Source organism: Rattus norvegicus, chromosome Y, assembly GCF_036323735.1.
Source record: "Rattus norvegicus strain BN/NHsdMcwi chromosome Y, GRCr8, whole genome shotgun sequence".
NCBI lineage: Eukaryota > Metazoa > Chordata > Mammalia > Rodentia > Muridae > Rattus > Rattus norvegicus.
Genome location: NC_086040.1, coordinates 571,830 through 599,389, shown reverse-complemented (window position 1 = coordinate 599,389; position 27,560 = coordinate 571,830). Strand labels below are relative to the sequence as shown.

At 36.8% G+C, this 27,560-nt stretch overlaps 1 protein-coding gene across 4 annotated transcripts in view; it reads right to left on the bottom strand.

Annotated features, from left to right (window-relative positions):
- Positions 1-27,560, bottom strand: part of Kdm5d (lysine demethylase 5D) — a 96,122-nt gene that overhangs the window by 48,353 nt on the left and 20,209 nt on the right. For 2 of the 4 annotated variants that reach the window (XM_063280592.1, XM_063280593.1), the window contains 5 exons: positions 17,184-17,322; positions 16,919-17,112; positions 11,679-11,837; positions 8,454-8,573; positions 8,211-8,369 (listed from right to left, as the gene is read on the bottom strand). In XM_063280592.1, the coding sequence (XP_063136662.1) occupies positions 8,211-8,369; positions 8,454-8,573; positions 11,679-11,837; positions 16,919-17,112; positions 17,184-17,322 (771 nt within the window). The remainder of the gene's footprint in view (positions 1-8,210; positions 8,370-8,453; positions 8,574-11,678; positions 11,838-16,918; positions 17,113-17,183; positions 17,323-27,560) is intronic. The other 2 variants (XM_008773689.4, NM_001419852.1) reach the window with 1 other exon arrangement.

Sequence of the window (27,560 nt, the reverse complement as noted above, 5' to 3'; positions counted from 1 at the left end):
CAGGTAGGCTGACTGCAGATCTTCACCTCACCCTTTCCCTCTGCTCTCCAAGACTCCCCAGTATCACATCCAGCCCTGCATTAAAACAGCAGGCTCAGCCTTCTTTGCCCCCATCTCTACTTCCCATGGACCCCACAGAGCTTTTCCTTCTAACCTCCATTCCCAGTTTGTTGCTTTGTCCTAGTTCCCAACTTCAGCCGGTAGTCTGAACACAGATCTTCATTTATGCTGCATCTTCATTCAATTCCCCACTTATCACAACTCTGTGGTCTCCCTTCCTCCCCTCTCTCTGTCTCTCTTTGTCTCTGTGTCTCTGTCTTTGTGTGTCTCTCTGTCTCTCTTTGTCTCTTTGTCTTTCTGCCTCTGTGTCTCTGTCTTTGTGTGTCTGTCTGTTTGTCTGTCTGTCTGTCTCTCTCTCTCTCTCTCTCTCTCTCACTCCCTCCCTCCCTCCCTCCCTCCCTCCCTCTTTCCTCTCCCCACTTCCCTCTCCTTTCTCTGTGCATGTGTACTCTTTATCTCATTCTCTTCCTCCCTTCCCATGGTGACCTTGGCTTTGATTCTTGGGCCAGTGAACTCCCCTCGAACAGCTTCCCAATAAATCTGCCTTTTATATAATCTAATCTGGTTTGAATTAGCTCACTTCATCAGTGGAAAAATAACCTACCACGATCATGAAGCTCTTCTCCTAAAACTTCCTTCCCCTGACTCATTCTATTATTCCAGGCTCCAACACCAGCAGGTATTCCCTGAGACCATGCCAATGAGCCAGCCTGGGAATTAGGTAGGGGAACTGAAAAATAACCAGTTCCTCTTACACTCCAAATCTCTGAAACAGAATACCTGTTGTAGCCTTCTTCTTGCCCTCACAGCCCTCAACTCCTCTGGATCCCACAGAATTTCCCCTCCTAATCTCCCTCCACCTACTAATTGCTTTATCCCACTCCCAACTCCAGAGGCCCTCCTTGCCATAGGGCACCCCCTTTCAGGGAAACAGGTAGGTTGATTATAGACCTCTCCTTGGCTTCCTCCAGATCCAACTGCCCAGCCCTATAGCTGACCTCTCTTCACACTCTGTTCCCATTTCAAAGAGACCAAATAAGTAGATTCTGCTGGAATACTTGTTCTCCTCTCTTCTGAGAATGCCTGGCCCATTCCTAAGTATCAGCTTCCAATACTCAGAAACACATTTTACCCAGAACCCTCAGTAGCCACAACTAACAGATCCACAGATAATCTTCTACCAGACAACGCACAGCCAACTAGTCTCCTAAAATTTAGAGAGGAAAAACAAAACAAAAACAAAAACAAAAACAAAAACAAAAACAAAAACAAAATGTATCCAACAAACACTGGACCAAAAATCAGCACCTGGACATAACCATCTCAATCCCAGATGCACAGGCACCAGCTTAAAAACACAGAAATGGCCAGGACAATGTCTCCGATAAAGCAAGCTATCCTATGTCTGCAAGGTCTGAATATTACAACACAAGAAAAGAAAAAGACTTTAAAACACTCTATAAATACAGTAGAGGCTCTTTTAATGGAAATGAACAATCCCCTTAAAGAAATCTAGAACACAACATATGTTAAGGAATGAATCCTTTTGCTGCACCCAAGAAACACATCTTAAAATAATGAATAGATATCAAAGGCTTGGAAAAGGATATTTTGAATAAATGGGCCTAAGAAAGAAGTTGATATAACCATTTTAATATCTAACAAAATAGAATACAAATCAAAACTAATTTAAAGAGATAGAAAAGTGTACTTCATAGTCATCAAAAGAAAAATGCATGAGGATGACATCTCAATTCTTAATATCTATGTCCCAAATTCAAGAACATCCATTTTTGCAAAAGAAATACTACCACAGCTTAAATCACATATGGACCATTTAACACTAATAGTCAAAGAGTTCAATACCCTGCTCTTACTGCTGTACATACCATCTAGACAAAAACAGAAATGCTGAAGCTTGTAAATTTTATGAATCAAAAAGTCTTAATCCATTTACAGAATACTTCACACAAACACAAAAGAAGATACCTTCTTCTCAGTACCTCATGGAACTTCCTCAAAACTTGACCATATTCTTGAACACAAAGAAAGTTTCAACAAAAACAAGAAAGCTGCAGTAATTCTCTTCATCCTGTCTAACTACCATGGATTAAGGCTGGATATCAACAATGACAGAAAGAACAGAAAGTTTACAAACTTGTGGAAATTAAACAACTCGATACAGAGTTAAAAAAAATGTTTTCAAGAATGATGTATCATAGTAATAAAAATAAGTTTATTCATCACATTATCAAGAGTAATGACATTTGGCAGATTATGAAATTATAGAAAAATTCCACATCCATTAAAACAACACTAAGTTGCGTGAATCAGGAGATGGCTAATTTAGCTCAAATAAATTATGTAACTGAGAAAAAATGGGTTAAAATGGAAATGAAGTAATTAAAAAAGACTTTCTATAATTCAATGAAAATGAACACAAACCATAACCAAACTTAAAGGACACACAAAGAAAACAGTTCAAAGATGCAAGTTGTGTGAACATTAAAACAAACAAACAAACAAACCACACAACTTGTTCAATCTCATACCAGCAAATTAACAACATACCTAAAAGCTTTAGAAGGAAAAGAAGCAAGCACACCCAAAAAGACTGATGGCAATAATTAATCAAGCTCGGGGCTGAAATCAGTAAAATCAAAAAGATAACAATTTAAAGATTCACTGAAACAAAGAATTGGTTCTTCTAGAACATCAACAACATGGTTCAAAAAAGAAAGATAGGAAAGAAGGAAGGGAAGGAGGGGGGGAGGGAGGAAGGAAGGAAACCTCTAATCTGAACTATCTAAACCATAAAGAGAATATTCAAAATCAGACATCAAGGAAATGCATGGAGGCATACCTTAAAACCTGTAGTTCACATAACTGCAAAATCTAAAGGAAATAAATAATTTTCCTGCTATGTAGCACAAACCAAAGTTAAATTAAGACCAAAAAAAAAAAAGCAAATTAAATGAACATATAACCACTAGAGAAATAGAAGCCATCATACGTTTCCCAAAAAACAAATGCCCAGGGTCTGACACTTTTTTTTTTCTTTTTTCTTTTTCTCGGAGCTGGGGACTGAACCCAGGGCCTTGCGCTTGCTAGGCAAGCGCTCTACCACAGCTAAATCCCCAACCCCAGGGTCTGATACTTTTAGCACAGAATTCTACCAGACTTCCTCTACCAGAGAGGAGCTGAGGACAGTACTCTGTAAATTGTTTCACAAACTAGAAACAGAATAGAAAAACCGCCCAATTCATTTTAAGATGCTACATTTACTCTGATGCCCAAACTACACAGTTTCAACAGAATTACCGGCCTTCGTGACACATGCAAATTTTTTCACTAAAATACTAGAAAACTGAAACCAAGAACACATCAAAAAGATCATCAACCATGACTCAGTAAGCTTCATTGCAGAGATGCAAGGATGGCTCAATATATAAAAATTGATAAGTATTGATAAATGAAATTGAAGGACTATAAACAGTGTGATTATCTTATGAGATGGAGAAAAGACCTTTGACAAAATTCAACAATGCTTCAAAATAAAAATTCTGGAAAAAAGATACACTACACATACATAATACATACATAATGAAGGTATTTTGCAACAAACCCATAGTAGTCGAAATCAACTTAAATGGAGAGAAACTAAAACCAATTCCACTAAAATCAGGTTGCCCACTTTCTCATCTCATTTCAATATAGTGCATGCAGACATGGCTAAATGAATGAGAGAAAATCAAAGAAATGGAAGTCAAAGTTTCATTATTTTAAAAAAAAGATATGGGGCTGGGGATTTAGCTCAGTGGTAGAGCGCTTACCTAGGAAGCGCAAGGCCCTGGGTTCGGTCACCAGCTCCGAAAAAAAGAACAAAAAAAAAAAAAAGATATGGGGTTGGGGATTTAGCTCAGTGGTAGAGCACTTGCCTAGCAAGCACAAGGCCGTGGGTTCGGTCCTCAGCTCCGGACAGAAAAAAAAAAAAGATATGACAGTATACATAACTAGCCCTCAAAATTCCAACAGGAAACTCAGATGTACTCACACTTGGTGAACACTTTCATCAAGGTAGCTAGACAGAAAATTAACTGAGAAAACAGTACTCTTCCTAAATAAAAAGGGGGAGGGGGAGACTGAAAAAGAAACCAAGAAAATAAGCCCTTCACAATGGCCACAAATATACAAAATATCTTAGGGTAACTCTAACCAAGCTAAGTGAAAGACTTCTATGACCAAAACGTCAAAGAAATTGAAGAAGAGATCAGAAGATGGAAAGGTTTCCCACACTCACAAATCAGTAGGATTAACATAGTGAAAATGGCCACCTTATCAAAAGAAATCTAGAGATTCAACCCATCAGCCTTCAAAACACCAGTATAATCCTTTATAGACCTTGCAAGAACAATATTCAACTTCAAATGGAAAAAACAAAAAAGCAAGGCAGCTAAAACCAACCCCATATTAAGAACTTCTGGAGGTTGGAGATTTAGCTCAGTGGTAGAGCGCTTGCCGAGGAAGCGCAAGGCCCTGGGTTCGGTCCCCAACTCCGGAGAGAAAAAAAAAAAAAAAAAAAAAAAAAGAATAATAATTGGAGGTATCACCATCTTGGATTTCAAGCTCTACCACAGAGATACAGTAATAAAAACTGCATGGTATTGATATTAAAAATAAATAAAAAAAGACAGGTTGATCTACAGAATAGAATCTAAGACTCAGAGATAAATCTACACACTTATGGATATCTGATTTTTGATAAAGAAGCTGAATTACACACTGGAAAAAAGAAAGCCTCTTTGACAAATGGTGCTGGTCTAAGTGCATGTCAGGATGTAGAAGAATGCAAATAGATCCATATCTACCACCCTGCACAAAACTCCAGTCCAAGTGACTTAAAGACATAGACATACAACCAGATACACTAAACCTAACAGAAGAGAAAGTGGGAAATAACCTTGAACACGTTAGCACAGGAGACAATTTTCTGAACAGAACACAAACCACTCAGCTTCAACAACTGATAAATGGGACCTCGTGAAGAAGCTAAAGTATACCATCAGTAGGACAAAAGAGCCGTCTACAAAATGGGAAGAGTTTTACCAACTCCACATCTGACAAACAGTGTGAGTGCACATTATTTGGCTAGTATCCAAAATATTCAAAGAACTCAAGAAACTGGACATCGACAAATGAAATAATCCAATTAAAAAAGAGAGTACAGATCTAAACAGAATTCTCAACACAGGAACATCAAATAGCTGAGAAACACCTAAAGAGATGCTCAATATCCTTAGGTTATCAAGGAAATGTAAAACAAAATGACTTTAGGATTCTATCATACACCTGTCAGAATGGCTGTGATTAAAAAACACCAGAGTGCCTGGACTCTGTCCAGGTGACCTCAATGAAGACTTCTAGTAATGGGGGACAGTGAGTCTGAACCAACCATCTTCTGAACTACACAAGGGTCCCAGTGCGGGACTGGTACATTAACCCATCCATAAAACCTTCAATGCATAATCTGCCTTGCCTGTAAGATGTGCTGGGATAATGGTGGTGCAGAAGTAGTCAACCACTGACTGGTCCAACTTGAGGCCCACACCTCAAGAGGGAGCCCACACTGCCACTGCCTGCAGGGCCAGAAACCAGAGGAGGACCACCCAGAAACCCAGCATAGAATCAGACTCAAAAATGACTTGAAAACAAAAAGAAAAAACAAAGAATAAAAAGGAAAGGAAAGGAATGGAAAAAAGTCAGTACAAGTATTCCTAATGATATTCTCTATACCCATAGATCAGTACCTAGCTCAAGTATTATCAAAGAGGAGTCATCTAGCAACTTATGGGAGCAGATGCAGAGACCCTCCACCAAAAATTAGGGGGAGCCATGTGAATCCTTTGGAAGAGGGGAGGAAGATTTGTAGGGGCCAGAGGGGTGAAGGACACCAGGAGAGCAAGGCCCACAGAACAAACTAAGCAGGAATCAAAAGGACTTGCAGTAAGTCAAGTTACACTCCTGGACCCTGTATGCTAGATCCTCTAGATCCTCTGTGTAAGTGCTGTGGTTTGTGTCAGTGTGAAGTCCTCATGGGGTTCCTAAATGGGAATGGGGCATTCATCTCTTACTCTTTCACTTTCTCTTCATCCTCCTGGGGTTGCCTGGTTCAGCCTTGATAAAATGGTTGTGTCTAGTACTACTGTAACTTGTTATGCTGTCTCTGGTTGATATAACTGTGAGGCCTGATGTTTTCTTTGAAAATAAAACAAAGCAAAAAACAGTAACAAAAGAGTAGTTAGTGGATGTGGGGGGAAATGGGGTAAAGAGGGGGAACTGGGAAGAGTGGAGGAAGAGGAAACTGCTGTCAGAATAAATGAAAAAAATAACATTGTGATATTTTCATGGAAATGATGGAACCAAATAACAAATAAATAATCAAATAGTCCATCTACCAGAGGGAGGTAACCTAAATCAGAAAGATAAGTAGGGTAGGTATTTGGTCATAATTGCATAGTAGCCACTAACTAAGTGATATCCAAGCAACAGTCCATAGACCAAGAAAAAAAATAGGTATTTTTAAAGTGAGTAGAGATAACACATGAATCTCTCTGGCAGTGATAATTAGAATACATTTTATGCATGGTGTCAGCCTGGCTGGATTAGGAGTGGAAAGGGTCTTTTGCAGGAAGGAGAGGTTCAAGTGGAGAGGAACACAGGAGGGAGGATTGAGGGAGGAAATGTAAAGAGAGACAGCTAAAACTGCAGGGCATCTAACAATTAATATGGAAATCTAGTTTAAGTAGAAACTCCATAAAATATATGAATAGTATCCTATTGAGGTCTTTAAAATAATGAGGGAGATTGAGTCCCAACTGGCCATCTCATGTCACCAAATGAAGCTTCTAGTACTGATATCGGGGCCTATCCAATTTAGTTTCTGCCAAAGACATACCATGAAAATCCCCAAACAATCCAGACTGACAATTGACAGTAAATGCTCTCCATAAGCTGAAAGCAGGGCCTCATTGCTGAAATCAACACCCACACAACTTATTGAACATGAAAAGATAGGGCTAGTACTGAGAACATTCATCCCTACTTTCTAAAGTCTTGTTATAAAAAGGTACTTTGCAGGCTGCTAAAGGAGAAAGCTACAAATTCTTTGATCAATAGAGCGATCTTGACTGTAAAATGCGTTAGTGCAAAAGTGGCACAAACCTTGTAGGGAATGACCAACAAATGTATGATTTGACTTAAGGTTCCCCTACAAAATGGAAGCCAATCATAACAGACCTTGGGTGACTAAGAACCAGAGACTAGACAGCCATCTACAATCAGAAAAGCTTACTCCTGCAGTAAATTGGAACAAATACAGAGACCCACAGTCAGCCATTATGCAGAGGAAAAGAAAGGCATCTTGAAATATTCCTCTCTAAATTGGATGTCAGAGGGAGAAAGAGAAAGAGAGACACAGACAGAAAAGGAGGGAGGGAAGGAAAGAGGAAGGGAAAGTATAGAGGAGGAAGAAGAGGAGGAAGAGGAAGAGGAGGCAGAGGAGAGAGGGAGAGAGAAAGAGACAAAGACAGAGACCACAAATTCCTCCCCTTACAGCTCAGGAAACCCTGTGGAAGAAGAGAAAAGGGTTAGTGATAGAGCAGACAGAGGACACAAGAACAAGGTTCTCTAAAACAACTGAGGAAGGCTCATATGTACTCACTAAGACTGAAGCAGTAATCATAGGGTCTTCTCAGTTCTATACCAGGTCCTCGGTGTATATACAGCTTTCAGCTTAGTATTTTTATTGGACTCCTCAGTGTGTGAATAAGTGAGTCTCTGATCCTTATGTCTCCTCTTGGGACTCCTTTCATTCCATAGGGTTACCTTGTCCAACTTCTACATAATAATGTTTTTGTTTTATTATACTTTATTTTGTCATGTTTGGTTACTATCTCTTAGAAGCCTGTTCTCTTCTAATCAGAGACAGAAATGGAGTAGAGGAGAGCTGGGGAATGTTTGGAGTTGAGAGAGGGGAAAATGTAGTAAGAATACTATTTGCATGAGAAATGAAATAAAGGGAGAGCAATAAAAATCCAAACAAAATGCAATCATATGAATGAAACGGGCAAAGTAGATATTAGGCAAATTACCTTTTCTTCAGGAGATAAGGTCCATTTGCTATTGTTGACAGGAAACCCACTGCCAAATTCTTTGGAGTGAATGTCTGCTCCATACTCAACTGTCACATCCTCCTCAATGCTGCTCACCAGCCTCCAGAATTCCTTTTCCACAACTTCTGTAGGTACCATCTATGAGAAAGGTGAAAAGATTCTCACGGTTCACTTGTATTTCCTTTCATAAGACTAGCAGACATTAATCATACAGTCACATACATGTACAGGCATGTTGAAGTAGTCAGCCTTGAAGGAATCAGCCATCTCACCAAAACTCTGCAACGTATACTCCTGTGTAGCTTGCTCAAAGCCAAAAGCTTCCAGGGGACGCTTACATTCCTGAAAAGAAAAGAAAAAAAAAAAGAAAAGAAAAATTCAGTAAGCTGAAAGCAAAAGGTAAAAATAAATAAATAAATAAGTAACATAAAATTCAAACACACTAAATCTAATGGAAGAGAAATTAAGGAACTCCCTTAAACACCTTGGCACAGGAGAAAATTTCCTGAGAAAACACAAATGGGTTAGGCTCTAAGATCAACATTTGATAAAGGGTCCTTATGAAACTGAAAAGCTTCTGTAAGACAAAAGACACTGTCAATAGGACAAAAAGGCAACCTACAGATCTTTACCAATCCTATACTTGATAGAGGGCTAATATCCAAAATACAAAAGAACTCAGACTCCAGAGAGCCAAATAACCCTAATTAAAAATGGGGTACAGAGGTAAACAAAGAAGTCACAGCTGAGGAATATCAAATGGCTGAGAAGTACCTAAAGAAATGTTCAACATCCTTAGTCATAAGGGAAATGCAAATCAAGAGAATCCTGAGATTCTACCTCACACCAGTCAGAATGGCTAAGATCAAAAACTCAAGTGACACCAAATGCTGGCGAGGTTGCGGAGAAAGAGGAACACTCCTCCATTGTTGGTGGGACTGCAGACTGGTACAACCATTCTGGAAATCAGTCTGGAGGTTCCTCAGAAAATTGGACATTGAACTACCTGAGGATCCAGCTATACCTCTCTTGGGCATATACCCAAAAGATGCCCCAACATATAAAAAAAGACACGTGCTCCACTATGTTCATAGCAGCCTTATTTATAATAGCCAGAAGCTGGAAAGAACCCAGATGCCCTTCAACAGAGGAATGGATACAGAAAATGTGGTACATCTACACAATGGAATACTACTCAGCTATCAAAAACAATGCCTTTCTGAAATTCATAGGCAAATGGATGGAACTGGAAAATACCATCGTGAGTGAGGTAGCCCAATCACAGAAAAACACACTTGGTATCCACTCATCAAAAACAAAAACATCCAGTGAAAAAAGACAGCATTTTCAGTAAATGGTTCTGGTTCAACTGGAGGTCAGCATGTAGAAGAATGCAAATTGATCCATTCTTATCACCCTGTACAAAGCTTAAGTCCAAGTGGATCAAGGACCTCCACATCAAACCAGATACATTCAACCTAATAGAAGACAAAGTGAGGAAGAGTCTGAATCCCATAGGGACAGAGGAAAATTTCCTGAATAGAACACCAATGGCTTATGCTCTAAGATCAAGAATCAACAAATGGGATCTCATAAAACTGCAAAGCTTCTGCAAGACAAAGGACACTGTCATTAGGACAAAACAGCAACTAACAGAACTAGAAGTTTTCTACTTCAAGACACAGCTATATCACTCCTGGGCATATAGTCAAAAGATGTCCCACTATACTACACTTGCTCAACTACATTCACAGCAGCTTTATTTGTAATAACTGGAATTTCAAAAACTGGAAACAATCTAGATGTCCGTTAACTGAAAAATAAGTAAAGACTTTACACAATGTAATACAATTGTGTAAGTATTAAAAACAAAGACATCATGAAATTTGTTGGCAAATGGATAAAAACTGGAAAATCCTGAGTGAAGTAACCTAAACCCAGAAAGACAGACATAGTATATACTCACTTATAAGTGGATATTAGTCATTAAGTACATGTTATGATCCACAGATGAAAGGAAAAACTAAGTAACAGGAAGGGCCCAAGTGAGGGTATGTGAATTTCACTCAAAGTGGGAAATAAAATAGACATTAGAAGTGAATAAAGGGAGGAGTAAGGAAAGGGATGGAGAGGCGATCGTGGACGGGAATCAGGTGTGAGGAGAGGGCTAAGAAAAATGGAAATCACTGGGCTGGCATCTCTGGGATGAGCAGGAGACCTGAGACAAGGGATTCTCCCCAGAGTCTATGGATGTGACTTTAGCTGAGACTTCTTTTCGTTTTTTGGAGCTGAGGATTGAACCCAGGGCCTACCACTGAGCTAAATCCCCAGCTCCCTAGCTGAGACTTCTAACAGTTGGAGGTATGGCAACTGAAGTGACTAACTCCTATAATGTAGTTAGGCAGGATTTCTATTAGAGGAATGGAACACTAACTCACCCACAAAACCTTCAACCCAAAATATGTCCTGCCTACAAGATGACTGAAGGAACAGCCAAACAATGACTGGGTCAACTTGAGACCATGGGAGAGAAGCCCTGACACTATTAATGATATTGTGGTATGCTTATAGCCTGGTATAACTGTTTCCTGAGAGGCTTCATCCAGCATAGGATGGAAGCAGGTTGCAGAGAACCACAGTCAACTATTAGATGGAGCTCTTAGCATCTTGTGGAAGATTGGGGAATAGGACTGAGAGCTGGAGAGGTGTTAAGGACACCACAAGAAAACCAATAGAGGCAACTAATCTGTGCCTGCAGGAGGCTCACAGAGACTGAACCAGCAACCAAAGAGCATGCAGGGGCTAGATGTAAGCCCCTTAAACATATGTAATAGATGTGCAGCTTGGTGTTCATGTGGGTCCCTTAACAACTGGAATGAGGTCTGTCTCTGATTCTGTTGCTCCCTTTGCATCATCTTCTCCTATCTGGGCTGTCTTATTGGGCATCAGTGGGAAAGAATATTCTTAGTCCTACTGCATTTGAATGTCCCAGGGAGGTACGCTACTCATAGGGGACTTCCCATCTCTCTGGAGAGGAGGATCTGGAAAGAGTGGTGTGTGAAGGTGGGGCTGGAAAGAGAGGAAAGAGTATAGGCTATAACTAGGATATAAAGTGAATAAATAAATGAAGAAAAAGAAAAAAGAAAAAAAAGTAGATTTTCAGGGAAAGTAAGTATTTTACATCAAAAATTCTACATGTTTAAACAGTTTCAAGTTGTTCAATATTAATTTTTCCTTTTAGCCAATATTTTCACAATTTATAAATTATAATTTTATCTGCTTCATGTAAATTGTTAACATCTTTTAGCTATTCTGTCCAATTTTTCTTATTGACTACAAGCTAATCAGAATCTTCTCTACTAATTTTAGTCCATCCATGTCCAAAAGGATAGATTAAAGAAATGGACTAGGTTATGATTAAACTGTCTCAAGATGGACAAATCTTACCGCTAAGATACACTTTGGGCACCTCCATACCCCCTTGGGGACTTCAGAAAGCGGTGGCAATAGGCAAAAGATATGGTAATTGTCGTTGCACCCAACACAGAGCAGAAATCTATCATCTTCATCCCCACGAGAGCATATTCGGCAAACATATGAATCCATCTGGTAGGGTAAAGAAAGTAAATAAGTAAGGTTCTTTTATATACCTATCCCAAGTCTTTGGTCTATTGTATCTGGATTTCAGTAAACATACACTATGAAAACTCCAGTCTGACTGAAAGCACAATAGTATAAAAATAATCATAACAACACAGTAATAAGTGGCTCATGTTCAAAATGTTCAAAAAGCAACAATGAAGTATTCTTTTTGAAAAATCAGTAGTGGGGTTCAAGATGCAGCTAAGTTGGCAAAATGTTTATTTATCATTCATGATGCCCTGAGTTCTCTCCAGTGTAGTACATAAAGAAAGTATGTCCATGCACACTTATAATTCTAACACTTGGGATGGAGGTAAGATGATTCAAGACTCTATTTAGATATATAGGTAGGCTAGTCAGGGATATATTATAACCCTGTCTCACACAGCAAAAAGTAAAGAAAAATATTCAATGACAGAAAATTCACTTGGTCTCTTCCATAAACTTAACTTGCACTTGTATAGCTAACCTAACCTACCTTCCACTAAAAGACCTGTTTGCCCCTTTCCCTAGCCAGGAAACCTAGAGCCTTCCCCAGTTCCCATTCACTCACCACAGCTACCTACTCTAACCTCTGCTACAGATCTCTAGTCAGTTCTCTAAGCAGCCATCAGAATTTGCTCAGCCAACTACCCTCAACCCCTCCCCAGGACCTCCCTGCTCCAGGAGAAAGGACTAAAGCTCTTCCCACTCTCTGGACTAGTCCTTGGAACACACTGACCCACTCACTGTACTATTTCCTGCACATTTGGATAGGGCAAGGAGCTCCATCTTGTACAGCTTATCGAATTCCCTGTGAGAGTCCTTGTCTATTCCCATTTCTAGCTGAAGAACCTAGATGATATTAGTCCTCTACAACTGTCACTCCAACCTACTCTACCTATCTTCCCTGCATGCACTTCGTTCACCCTCTAGAACCATAACTTCTGTTATAACATCATCCATCTCATCCACTTGTCCTAGAGCCAGCCTTATGTGAGTTATTTACTCCCATCCCAGTACCCATCTTGCACTCTCTCAAAATAATGACATAAACCCTTGCACAGGAAAAGTAACAGCTGAAAATCAGAAATTGTTGCAACTTAAGCCAAAGGATTAAAGACTTCTGCATCAACTCAACACAGCTAGGAAGAAGTACTAAAAGATAGAAACCACAACACTGTTTTTACTATAGTTTATTTTCTTTTAGTTATTTTTTTATTACTGTTAATTTTGTATCTTTTATACTTTTGTGTTTTAATTTGTTTACTACTGGAAAAGGCTTGCCTATTTTTATGTGTAATAAAGTAGACTTCAAACAAAGCTTGCAGGAGAAGATTAAAAACAGCCACTATATAGGTAAAGATTCATCAAGAAAATATAATTTGTACATACTTTTGTACTAAACTGGTGAGGTTTGAACTTTACAAAAGAAACACTTTTTTTTTAAAGCATAAGTGTTTCTTATGCTTTAGTTTTTTTAAAGCATAAGTGGTTCTGTCTCAGGCAATAATCATGTAGTCAATTCTTACCTTCCAACAGTTAGTTTAAACAAACAAGAAAAAAAATCAGAAAAGAAATGTATCCTGCAGATTAATTTAATGGACAGCTACAGAATATCACATCTGGCAGATAGAGAAAACAACTCTGCAGCACAAGGAATCATCATTAAAATCAATCATGTTATCAGCATTAAATTGGGATTTAATAAATACAATAAATGTTAAAATAATTCCTTATATCTTACTACGACATAATGGAATAAAACCAGAAATCAATAGTAAGAAAAAGCATAGAAAAACTAAAGAAATGGCTCAGCAAGTTAAGAATCCTAGTTGATATTTCAGAAGTACCAACACTAACAAAGCAGTTCTATATGCCCAGTTCTAATAGATTCAATATTCTCTCTGACCTCTTCTGACCTGAATACTAAACTACCACATGGTACACAGACATGCACACAAATATAACACTCATACAAAACAAAATAAAAAATCCCCAAGTTTAAAAAGGAAAGTAAAACTACATAAATACATGGAGGCTAATATAGTTTCAAATGAACCACTAAAAAAATGAAGGAAATTTAAATGGGCTAAGAATTAAAATTAAAAACAAAACAAAACAAACAAACAAACAAAAACCCAAAAAACAAACAAACAAACAAACAAACAAAAAACTCAGAGAAGAGCTGGGGATATGTCTCAATAGACCAAGTGCCCACCCACAACTTGAGAACCTAATTTTTGGTCACTAGAGCCTGAGATAAAGCTCGGGTGGTATGGATCTGTTGCCAAGTGTCAAGAGAAATAGAGGAAAGTAGTCCAATGTCTAGCCTTTCTTTTTTGGAGGTCAAAACATTTATTTTACAAAAAAGTAAGTAAATAAATAAATAATCAGATTGTCTCATTCTCTCTAGCTGACACATAAGCACCATATTTAAGAAACACTCAGCAATGCTTTGTTAACCAAAAATAATTAATTGAAAAACACTTAAAAAAAAAACCTTTCTCTGGTTACTACAAGATTAATGTTTAAATGCAGTACAATACAGATCCATTCATCTGTATAAAAATGCAGTAAGACATTCTGTGGGTGACAGCTAAAATAGACTCAGAGAACTGTATGTTAAGGGCGTCTTTCAGAGGATGCCCAGCATCTATTGGCATAGCAATAGGTAAATCTTATGAGTAACCTGGTAGGGTCCTAATGATTCAAGGAAATTTTATGCTTCAACATTCAGCAATATTTCATGTTCAACAATTTTCAGATCATTTGCATATTAAAGCAGCTTTGTTGGGAACATTAAGTCTAAGAAAAATATTTCTACAGTGAGTTCTAGGTAAAACTGACTGCACTTCATTTGACATTGTTATATCATTCATTGTTCTCCTCCCAGAAGCCCAGAGAACTTTATAGCTGGTGTGTCAATAATACAACAAACCAGTACTCCAGTAAAGTGAATTGATACCAGACGCCTGCACTCCCATTTTCAGTGAGCATATATATATACATATATATATATGTATGTATGTATGTATGTATAGATAGAGAGAGAGAGAGAGAGTGAGAGAGAGAGAGAGAGAGAGAGAGAGAGAGAGAGAGAGAGCGCACGCCAATTTGGCCATCATAGTGAAAACAGAATAGTTTCAAACATCTGACATTAATCCAGTGTTCAATCTTAATATCTGTGCTGCAATGCCTAGACTTTTAACAGCCAGTCTATTAGCCAGTCTATCATGCCTCAAAAAATAAAGTGAACTGAAAACTCCCACCTTATACCTCTGTGCTTTATATATACAAGCATTCATGTGCAAACACACACACACACACACACACACACACACACACACACAAATATGCACATGCACACACTCAATGTACACAGGAAAAATAAAAATCAGATCTCCAATAAATACCCTATGATATCCCTCAAAATTCTGGAAAAACAAAAAGAATGAAACAAGTAAAGCAAATGGCAAGAAGTAATACAGATGAAATTGATAAATTAAGAATAACATTTAAGGGGCTGGGGATTTAGCTCAGTGGTAGAGCGCTTACCTAGGAAGCGCAAGGCCCTGAGTTCGGTCCCCAGCTCCGGAAAAAAAAAAAAAAAAAAGAACAAAAAAAAAGAATAACATTTAAGGGGTTGGGGATTTAGCTCAGTGGTAGAGCGCTTGCCTAGGAAGCTCAAGGCCCTGGGTTCGGTCCCCAGCTCCGAAAAAAAAAAAAAAAAAAGAACAAAAAAAAAAAAAAGAATAACATTTAAAAGAAGTTAAGCACACAGTTCTTTTTTTTTTTTTTGAAGAACTAAGATTGACAAAGCCTTACACCAACAATGAAGAAGAGCCAAACTAGTAACAAAAGAGATGAAAATGGAGTTTTTACAACAACTCTAATACAATCCAGAAAACCATTAAGGAATACTTCATAAATTTAGTACAGAATGCCAGAAAATCTGAAAGAAATCTATAGATTCGAAAACATGACGTAAAATTAAGTCACCAAAATAAATAACCTCACAATCAACATGACTAAGCAGTCTAGGACCAGACACATTCATCAATGTTTAAGAATCATGTAACAGGAATACTTCTCAAACTACTGCATTTAAAAAAAAGAGAGAGAACAAATGCTATTAATCCTGAATTAACCTGACAGTAAAACTGATTAAAAACAAACAACTTCAATGAAACTATAGGTTATTCTCCTTATACAGATATAACTTGCATACTGAATTGAAAAACACACAAAGGAAATTAGCTGTAGAAAATATTATACTAAATGAAAAAAAATGGGCAACACTTCCTATAAAATACAGAACTATGCAAGTACTATAAAACATTGTTGTGTTCTGTATCAGAAAAAAGTTTTTTATACACCATTAATAAATATTTGAAAGATAAATATAGAAAAATATATTCAATTTACAACATCTTTTAAAAAAAATGCCTCAAAATAGACCCAATAAAACTAGGAAAGAAGAGAAACTCCAACAGTGAAAACATCAAAGACAAAGTCTTAGTAAAAGTATTAAAAGATAGATCATCCAGTCTAAAGAAGTGGCTATATTATTTAAACATCTGTAGTACTAAAAACAGTCTACATATTACATCCAATCTTCATCAAAATCCCAGTTATATTCTTTATAGAAAAAAATTCAAATTAAAGAAACATTGACTCCAAACAAATCACACCTTATCTGAAATTATACTACAGAATCATAGCTCTGAAATATTATTACAACTCAGAGGAAGGGGAGCTGTATAGTTCATTAAATTATAAAAAAGGTTATGGTTCCATAAAGGTAAAAACAAAGATCTATGCCTCAAAATCCACATCTGCAGTCATAGCGCTGGAATGGTTGAATCAGATCACCCTTGCTATGTAACATGTTAAAAGTCCAGACTGGACTACATGAGATTAAATAAATTTTAATAAAATATTGAACATAAAATAACAAAAATAACAAAATAACAAAAATAATGAATTAAAACAATGTAACTTTAGGTGCATTCTAATATCAACAGTTAAAAACAGTTATCACAAAATCACTGGTGAATTCTTACAAACTGGGTATTGCTGTGATTGTTCCGTAGCTGCGTAGTCATCTCAGTACAAGGTTTGAAATTGTGATTTAAGTTCTTGTCAGAAAATGCTGATGTCACTTTTCCAAACCCACTGGCTTCCCCCTTCACTATAACAGTTGCAGGGCATGTCACTTCTTCTTTATCTAGGAGCATCAAAAGTAAGGGAAAACAGACTTTTTACATCACAATTAACAGAACATCTCATGATTCTTTACTATATCACTAATTTGTATTTTAATCTCACCTGGTTGAATGCTACCTTTCTTTCTCAGAGTCTTCTCCTTTGCCATGAGGCCCAAGCCTATCATCTTGGGGCCTGCCCCATATATCTGTAGTTTTTTTAGCTCTGGGTTTTTCTCAATGTCTTCTTCTGTGGGTTCTGGCTATTAAAAAAATTCAGAGGAGACAGTAAATAAAAGGACACAATAGTTTACAGAGAATGTCTAGCATTATTATTAGCAGAATATCTTAAAAAGTCAGCCCCAGATAAGGTAGTTCATCTAGTAGATGAACCTTTACCTTTACAGTAACTAGCAAGCACTAAAGGCATGCAGTGAGTTTAAAAAAGAGCACATAATTTCAAAGAGAAAGTGGAAGGGAATTTACTAGAGTAGTTTGGAGGAAATAGAGTGAAAGGTAGATTTGATGAAACCCTATTCATGCACACAAAAATTCCCAAATACTTCTAATAATATAACAAAAACAATAATTCTATGTATTGCTGAAGAGGACAGCAGGCTTTAAAGGACACAGTCCAAGCCCACAGTCACACAGACAGTAATGGTTAAATACAGTGGGTCTCAAAATAAATTGAAAAAGACTTATAGGTACAAGTGGTAGGTAACACAGGTGGAACGGAGATTATAAAAAAAAAAAGAAGAAAATATATCAGAACGTACTTTACATATGTATGAAACATATAAAGTTCATATTCTAATTATTTTTCATGTTGTAAAAAAATAAATATTTTCAAGACTGGACATGTGGGATAAAGAACTGGCTCACTGGTTAAAAGCACTCACTGTTTTTGCATCCCAGTGTTCAGTTTATAGCCCTTACATAATGACTTACAACTAACTAACTCCAGTTTCGGGGTATTCAGTGACCTCTTCCCACCACTAAGGGCAGGAGATTTAATGAGCAGAGACAGAGAAAAAACACTCATATTCATAAAATTTTAAAATCTAAAAGACACCTTTAAAAGATTAAATACAAATTTACATATTAGAATGCAATAAAAATAAGCTCCTTCACATAAACAGGGTAAATAGTAAGACAAAATAATTTTATTCCAAGAAGCATATACATACCATCAAAAACATAACTCTCCTCCCCTGTATTATCAAAGACTTCAGGAAAGTAAAACCTGTTAAGTGTCCTCTACATTTATGCAGCAGATGTACACTTATATAGAAGATATCCATCTTGGTCTTCATGTGGGACGCCCTAACAAAGGGAACGGGGACTGTTTCTGTCTCTGTTGCCTGCCTCTGGATCCCTTTCCTATTAAATGGGGTGCCCTGTTTGTCTTCAGAGAAGATCTGCCTGATCTTACTGCAACTTGATATGTCAAGGAGATTTGATATCCATGAGAGGTCTCCCTTCTCTGAAAAGAAAGGGAGAAAAGTAGTAGAAAGAGGACAGGTGAGAGGGAGGGACTGGGAGGAGAGGATGGAGGGAAAGCTGTGATCATAAGGTAATTAATAAAAGAAAAAAATCTTAAATACCAATTTAAAAAAATAAAAATAGGCAAATTTTGAAAACAAAAGACAAATATTATAACATTAATCAATAACTAATAATCGAGTACTTACCACTGAACTATGTATCTCCAACTTTTATACTTGTCTTTTTTTTTTTTTGAGACAAGTATTGAGTAAATTGCCACAATTATCTCTGAATTTACTTTGTAGTTGAGGCAAACAACAATTAGCTTAGGTTTCCAAGGCAGCTAGAATTATAACCCTCTAAGTCTATTAACATACCATTGTGATACTAATATAAATTATTAATGTACAATTAATATGCTAATATATGCCTATATATGCTATGTATAGCATACATATTAATATGCTAATATACAGTATTAACATGTAACCTAGAATTTGTAGTGTATATCTTTAGTAAAAACAGACCTATTTTTAAATTATTATCACTGTAGTTCTTCTTTCCACTGAGTAGTCATGTGTAAATCAGTTTAAAATAAGTTTTGATTCACTTAAGATGCATAAATGTTCTCCCATAAAATACAATATAAAAATAACCTTGTTTTTTATTTGTATTTCTATGGTAATTATTGAAAGTCAGATGTTCTATATGATAGTATCTACATATATCTACCTCAACAGTCTGTTTCTTCAGAAAAAAAATTGAATCTTTTTCTTTATAATATCATGGCCAATTCCAAAATTTCTGGTAACTATATTAATCTTTGATATACATATTTTTTCTTATTTTTTATAATGTTCTTTAACTCTCCCATAGTCCTTGACTATGGAAATTACCCTAATCAGTCAAAGAACTCCCTATGAGCTGGCAAACAACTTGCTAGTGACATTTTATTCCAAATATAAACTAATGTATCCTGACTTTGACTTACAAATTTCACATTTCTCTTAAGTTCAATTATGGCCTAAGGAGCAGAAACTAGGGACAGACCCTAGCTGTCATGGTTTGAATGTCTGGCACAGAGATTGACACTATTAGGAGAAAATGTATCACTGTGGGTGTGGGCCTTTCCTCTTAGCTCTATGAGAAACACTCTGCTCCTGGCTTCCTTTGGATGGAAGTTGTAGAACTGTCAGCTTGTTCTCCAGGACCATGGTTGCTTGGACACTGCAATTCTCCCACCTTAATAATAATGGACTGAACCTGTAAACCTGTAAACCAGCCCCAGTTAATGTTGGCCGTTATAAAAGTTGCCTTGGTCATGGTGTCTGTTCATAGCAATAGAAACCTAATGGCATTAATCATTAAATCATTCAGTGTCTCCTCTTTACTCTTCCTGCAGAAACTATAAAAACTCAAGTGATGTATCTGCTTCTTATTTAATATTATTAATAAGATTAAATTCTCTTTTCAATGGTATTCACTTCTTCATGTCACTAAGGTAAGGTAAGAGAGACAAAGAAAAGTCATATGAGGAACTGAAATTACCTCACTCACAAGGATATGAATATAAAGAAAATAAAAATCCTAAGGATTCTATCATGAATATTATAACTGATAAGTGAATTTAGTCAAGTAACAAGATTTAGACATCAAGGGGTTGGGGATTTAGCTCAGTGGTAGAGTGCTTGCCTAGCAAGCGCAAGGCCCTGGGTTTGGTCCCCAGCTCCGAAAAAAAAGAAAAGAAAAGAAAAAAAGATTTAGACATCAAGATTGCTTTTTAATTTACCAATAATAAAATTTTAAAGCAAGTAAACATGAAACAATTCCATACCGTGGAAACAAAATTAGCCTAGGAATAAACTTACCCAAACAAACAAAAGATTTCTAAAATAAAAATCATGATACACTACAGAATTAATATTCTTAAAATATTCACAAAATAGAACTCTAATGAAAATATCAAAGACATTTTTCTGAGAACTAGAAAAACAATCTATAAAAAATACAAGGAAGCAAAGAAAATCACTAATAATCAAGTATTCTTGAGCAGAAAGATAAAATTAAAAATATCACAATAATTAATTTCAAGATACATTACTGAAACAGTGTAAGGAAAGTAGTAAGAAAAAAACAACAGAAAAAAAGATGGAAGTTAAGCATTGTAGTAATGTCTATAAGTAAAGCTATGACCTGCAGAGCAGGACAATTTCAAATGTGAAGACAAACCAGGACATATAGGAATAACCTATGTAAAAAACAAACAAACAAACACAAAGCAAACAAACAGCAATGAAACAAGCAGAAGTCAATTAAGTATGGACTTATTTTCCACAACAAAATACCAAAGACATTCTAGTGTTGTCAAAACTGAATATCCACAGATAAAAGATTGACATCAGTTTCTCGTCCTGTACAAATATAATCTAAAAGATCAAATACTATTTTACTGAAGACCAAGACCTAAATACTATTTAAAATTGAGAAAAATTAAATTGAAAAAAAGTTTAAGATGTTGGTTTTCTTAAAAAAAAAAAAAAAAACCCAGAAAGCACAATGGGGAAGTTAAGTGAATATTGACAATAAGAACTAAAATAAAATAAAAACCTTCACTAAAACTAGGTAAGTATTCCACAGGAAAAAGGTAATCTAGAGAATAGGAAAAACACATCTTGTCAGGTATTCACTAGAAAAAGGTTAATACTCATATTAGGAACAGAATTTAAAATCCATTTATGGACTTGCCATATATCTATATCTATCTATCTACCGACCTACCTACAGACCGACCTACCTACCTACCTACCTATATGTAATACAGAGCCTAAGCTATCCTAAAATTTACAACTTATATCTTCAGGGAAGCAGTAGTGTACAAAATTACCCAAGACACACAGGAATTGAACATGGAAAAAGAATTATAAATCAATCTCCTGAACACATATGCAAAAATACTAAATAAAATACATACAAACCAAATCGCTACACCAAAACATACCATGATCAAGATGGCTTTATCACAGAGATGTAAGAACAGTTCAATATATTAAAAAAATTAATATATGTGATTCACCATATAAACAAACTGAAAGAAAACAAAAAAAACACAAGATCATCTTAACTAGATATTAAAAAAAAACCTTTTGACAATTTTCAATACACCTTTAAGATAAAAATATAAGACAGACACATACCTAAATATAATTAAAACAATATGAAGCAAGCCAATAGCCAACATCAAATAAAATGGAGAGAAATTAAACCAATTCCACTAACATCAGAAAACCACAAGGTTGTTCACTCTACTCAATATAATACTTATAGTTCTAGCTAGATCAATAAGACAATTAATAGAGATCAAGGAGATACAAATCGAAGAATGAAAACTCAAACATATTTACAGATAATATGACAGTATACATGAGCAACACCAAAATATTTATCAGAAACCTCATACAAACGATGAACACAATTATTGAAGTGACTGGATACATAACTAGATTGAAAAAAAAATCACTAGCACTATTTTATACCAATAACAATTAGTCTGCTAAAGAAACCAAGAAAATAAGCCCTTCACAATGGCCACAAATATACAAAATATCTTAGGGTAACTCTAACCAAGCTAAGTGAAAGACTTCTATGACCAAAACGTCAAAGAAATTGAAGAAGAGATCAGAAGATGGAAAGGTTTCCCACACTCACAAATCAGTAGGATTAACATAGTGAAAATGGCCACCTTATCAAAAGAAATCTAGAGATTCAACCCATCAGCCTTCAAAACACCAGTATAATCCTTTATAGACCTTGCAAGAACAATATTCAACTTCAAATGGAAAAAACAAAAAAGCAAGGCAGCTAAAACCAACCCCATATTAAGAACTTCTGGAGGTTGGAGATTTAGCTCAGTGGTAGAGCGCTTGCCGAGGAAGCGCAAGGCCCTGGGTTCGGTCCCCAACTCCGGAGAGAAAAAAAAAAAAAAAAAAAAAAAAAAAGAATAATAATTGGAGGTATCACCATCTTGGATTTCAAGCTCTACCACAGAGATACAGTAATAAAAACTGCATGGTATTGATATTAAAAATAAATAAAAAAAGACAGGTTGATCTACAGAATAGAATCTAAGACTCAGAGATAAATCTACACACTTATGGATATCTGATTTTTGATAAAGAAGCTGAATTACACACTGGAAAAAAGAAAGCCTCTTTGACAAATGGTGCTGGTCTAAGTGCATGTCAGGATGTAGAAGAATGCAAATAGATCCATATCTACCACCCTGCACAAAACTCCAGTCCAAGTGACTTAAAGACATAGACATACAACCAGATACACTAAACCTAACTGAAGAGAAAGTGGGAAATAACCTTGAACACGTTAGCACAGGAGACAATTTTCTGAACAGAACACAAACCACTCAGCTTCAACAACTGATAAATGGGACCTCGTGAAGAAGCTAAAGTATACCATCAGTAGGACAAAAGAGCCGTCTACAAAATGGGAAGAGTTTTACCAACTCCACATCTGACAAACAGTGTGAGTGCACATTATTTGGCTAGTATCCAAAATATTCAAAGAACTCAAGAAACTGGACATCGACAAATGAAATAATCCAATTAAAAAAGAGAGTACAGATCTAAACAGAATTCTCAACACAGGAACATCAAATAGCTGAGAAACACCTAAAGAGATGCTCAATATCCTTAGGTTATCAAGGAAATGTAAAACAAAATGACTTTAGGATTCTATCATACACCTGTTAGAATGGCTGTGATTAAAAAACACCAGAGTGCCTGGACTCTGTCCAGGTGACCTCAATGAAGACTTCTAGTAATGGGGGACAGTGAGTCTGAACCAACCATCTTCTGAACTACACAAGGGTCCCAGTGGGGGACTGGTACATTAACCCATCCATAAAACCTTCAATGCATAATCTGCCTTGCCTGTAAGATGTGCTGGGATAATGGTGGTGCAGAAGTAGTCAACCACTGACTGGTCCAACTTGAGGCCCACACCTCAAGAGGGAGCCCACACTGCCACTGCCTGCAGGGCCAGAAACCAGAGGAGGACCACCCAGAAACCCAGCATAGAATCAGACTCAAAAATGACTTGAAAACAAAAAGAAAAAACAAAGAATAAAAAGGAAAGGAAAGGAATGGAAAAAAGTCAATATAAGTATTCCTAATGATATTCTTCTATACTCTAGTTATCAGTTAAATTCAGAGTAAAAAGTCCTCTAAAAGTTGAAAATACCCCTACGACCATCACTAAGGATATACATCACAATAAACAATGGTTTAGATGTAGGAAACAAACAAACAAACAAACAAAAAATCCTTATACTGCTGGTAAAAGGGTAGTCTCACTGTTTTACAAATTACCATAGTAATCCCACAAAACATTGGAGATAGATCAATGAGGAGACCAATACATACCAATGGTATATTTCTTGTATATTTCCTAAAGGATCTTCATCGTACCATAGGAACACATGTATATCATATTCACTATAGCTCCATTCACAAAAGTCAGAAAATGGAATCATCACAGATTTCCACAAAATGAAAAGGTGATTTAAAAAAAAAAACTTAATCCATACAATGGAATTTTATGTATCTTTAAAGCAAAATATTATTAAATTTTAGATAACTGCAAGGAACTGTAAAAGAATACTGAAATAATTCTGAACCAAAAAGATATAGACCACTCATTTTCTGTCACATGTAGATGGCAGATCTACAGATGTAGATATATTTCTTTAAATTCAGGTATTATAGAAGTCAGGAAATAATAAAGTAGTCATTGAGCAGAGAAAAAAAAACTGTGACGGAGTTGACATAGCGAAATATAGATATTAGGGATGAGGAAAGAACATGAGGTAGAGGTGCAAATGGAGACTAGGACAGAGGTGGTAAAGTAAGAAATGACTGGGGGAGAGAGAGCTCACTGCCCAGACAGGTGGGCATCCCTGAGATTGCTGGGCAGGAGAGACTGCCAGTAAAGCCCACCTTTGCCCACATCCCAGGCACAAGAGGAAACTGTACAGGGTCTCTGGGAACAGGAAGATAGAGGCACTCAAGTTGCAGGTCCCCTGCAGTCCTGACACCCCCCAGATCTGAAGGGACCCAGTCAAATAGCTCCCTGCACTCGAATCCCCTGGGAAGGAGAGAAAGACCTTCAGAGGGGCAGAAACGCCTGGGAAGCAAGAGTAAACTATTCTCTGCCCACATTTCTGACTCTAGAGGAAAACGCCTAGCACCATCTGGGCCCCCTGTTCACAGGGTCATGAGAGAAGGCAGGGCAGGACCTTCTGGTTGCTGCTCTCACAGAAAGCTGGAACACAGCCATGGGGAGTAACTTCAGGCCCAAGACCAGAGTTAAGACCAACTTTTCTGCTCCAAGTGACCTGCCTTTTGGACTCAGCACATACACCCACAGAAACAACTGAAGACCAGTAGACAGGAAAGACAACACAGCTGAAAGCAGAACAATCTGTTCCCATAAATGGCTGAGAGAAAACAGGAAAATAGGCCTAGAGCACTCCTGACACACAGGCCTATAGGACGATCTAGCCACTGTCAGAAATAGCAGAACAAGGTAACACCAGAGACAACCTGATGGCAAGAGGCAAGCACAGGAACCCAAATAACAGAACCCAAAAACTTCATCGCATCATCGGAGCCCAATTCTCCCACCAAAGAAAACACTGAATATCCAAACACAACAGAAAAACAAGATCTAAATTTTAAATCACATTTGATCATAATGCTGGAGGACTTCAAGAAAGACATAAAGAACTCCTTTAGAGAAAAGCAGGAAGACACGAAAAAATAGAAGCCTATAGAGATGAATCACAAAAATCCCTGAAAAAATGAAAGGAAAACACAACCAAACAGGTAAAGGAATTAAAAATGTAAAGAGAAGCAATAAAGAAAGAACACATGGAAACAACCCTGGATATAGAAAACCAAAGGAAGAGACAAGGAGCCATAAATACAAGCTTCACCAACAGAATACAAGAGATAGAAGAGAGAATCTCAGGAGCAGGAGATTCCATAGAAATCATCGACTCAACTGTCAAAGATAATGTAAAGCAGAAAAAGCTACTGGTCCAAAACATACAGGAAATCCAGGACTCAATGAGAAGATCAAACCTAAGGATAATAGGTATAGAAGAGAGTGAAGACTCCCAGCTCAAAGGACCAGTAAATATCTTCAACAAAATCATAGAAGAAAACTTCCCTAACCTAAAAAAAGAGATACCCATAGGTTTACAAGAAGCCTACAGAACTCCAAATAGATTGGACCAGAAAAGAAACACCTCCCGTCACATAATTGTCAAAACACCAAACGCACAAAATAAAGAAAGAATATTAAAAGCAGTAAGGGAAAAAGGTCAAGTAACATATAAAGGCAGACCTATCAGAATCACACCAGACTTTTAACCAGAGACTATGAAAGCCAGAAGATCCTGGACAGATGTTATACAGACCCTAAGAGAACACAAATACCAGCCCAGGTTACTGTAACCTACAAAATTCTCAATTAACCTAGATGGAAAAACCAAGATATTCCATGACAAAACCAAATTTACACAATATCTTTCTACAAATCCAACCCTACAAAGGATAATAAATGGTAAAGCCCAACACAAAGAGACAAGCTACACCCTACACAAAGCAAGAAACTAATCGTTTTGCAACAAAACAAAGAGAAGAAAAGCACACAAACATAATCTCACATCTAAATATGAATATAATAGGAAGCAATAATCACTATTTTTAATATCTCTCAGTATCAATGGACTCAACTCCCCAATAAAATGACATAGATTAATAAACTAGATACGCAATGAGGACCCTGCATTCTGCTGCCTACAGGAAACACACCTCAGAGACAAAGACAGATACTACCTCAGAGTGAAAGGCGGGAAAACAACTTTCCAAGCAAATGGTCGAAAGAAGCAAGCTGGAGTAGCCATTCTAATATCAAATAAAATCAATTTTCAACTAAAGTCATCAAAAAAGATAAGGAAGGTCACTCTATATTCATCAAAGGAAAAAACCACAAAGATGAACTCTCAATCCTAAATGTCTATGCTCCAAATACAAGGGCAACTACATACATAAACCTTACTAAAGCTCAAAACACACATTGCACCTCACACAATAATAGTTGGAGATTTCAAGACCCCACTCTCATCAACGGACGGATCATGGAAACAGAAATTAAACAGAGACTTAGACAGACTAGGAGAAGTCATGAACCAAATGGACTTAACAGATATTTATAGAACATTCTATCCTAAAACAAAAGGATATACCTTCTTCTCTCCACCTCATGGTACTTTCTCCAAAATTGAACATATAATTGGTCATAAAACAGACCTCAACAGATACAGAAAGATAGAAATAATCCCATGTGTCCTATCAGAACACCACGGGATAAAGCTGGTCTTCAATAACAATAAGGGAAGAACGCCCATATATACATGGAAGTTGAACAATTCTCTACTTAAATGATATCCTGGTCAAGGAAGAAATAAACAAAGAAATTAAAGACTTCTTAGAAATTAATGAAAATGAAGGTACAACATTCCCAAACTTATGGGACACAATGAAAGCTGTGCTAAGAGGAAAACTCATAGCTCTGAGTGCCTGCAGAAAGAAACAGGAAAGAGCATATGTCACCACCTTGACAGCACACCTAAAAGCTCTAGAACAAAAAGAAGCAAATACACCCAGGAGGATGAGAAGGCAGGAAATAATCAAACTCAGAGCTGAAATCAATCAAGTAGAAACAAAAAGGACTATACAAAGAATCAACAGAACCAAAAGCTGGTTCTTTGAGAAAATCAACAAGATAGATAAACCATTAGCCAGACTAACCAAAGGGCACAGAGAGTGTGTTCAAATTAACAAAATCAGAAATGAAAATGAAAAGGGAGATATAACTACAGAATCAGAGGAAATTCAAAAAATCATCAGATCCTACTACAAAAGCCTATATTCAA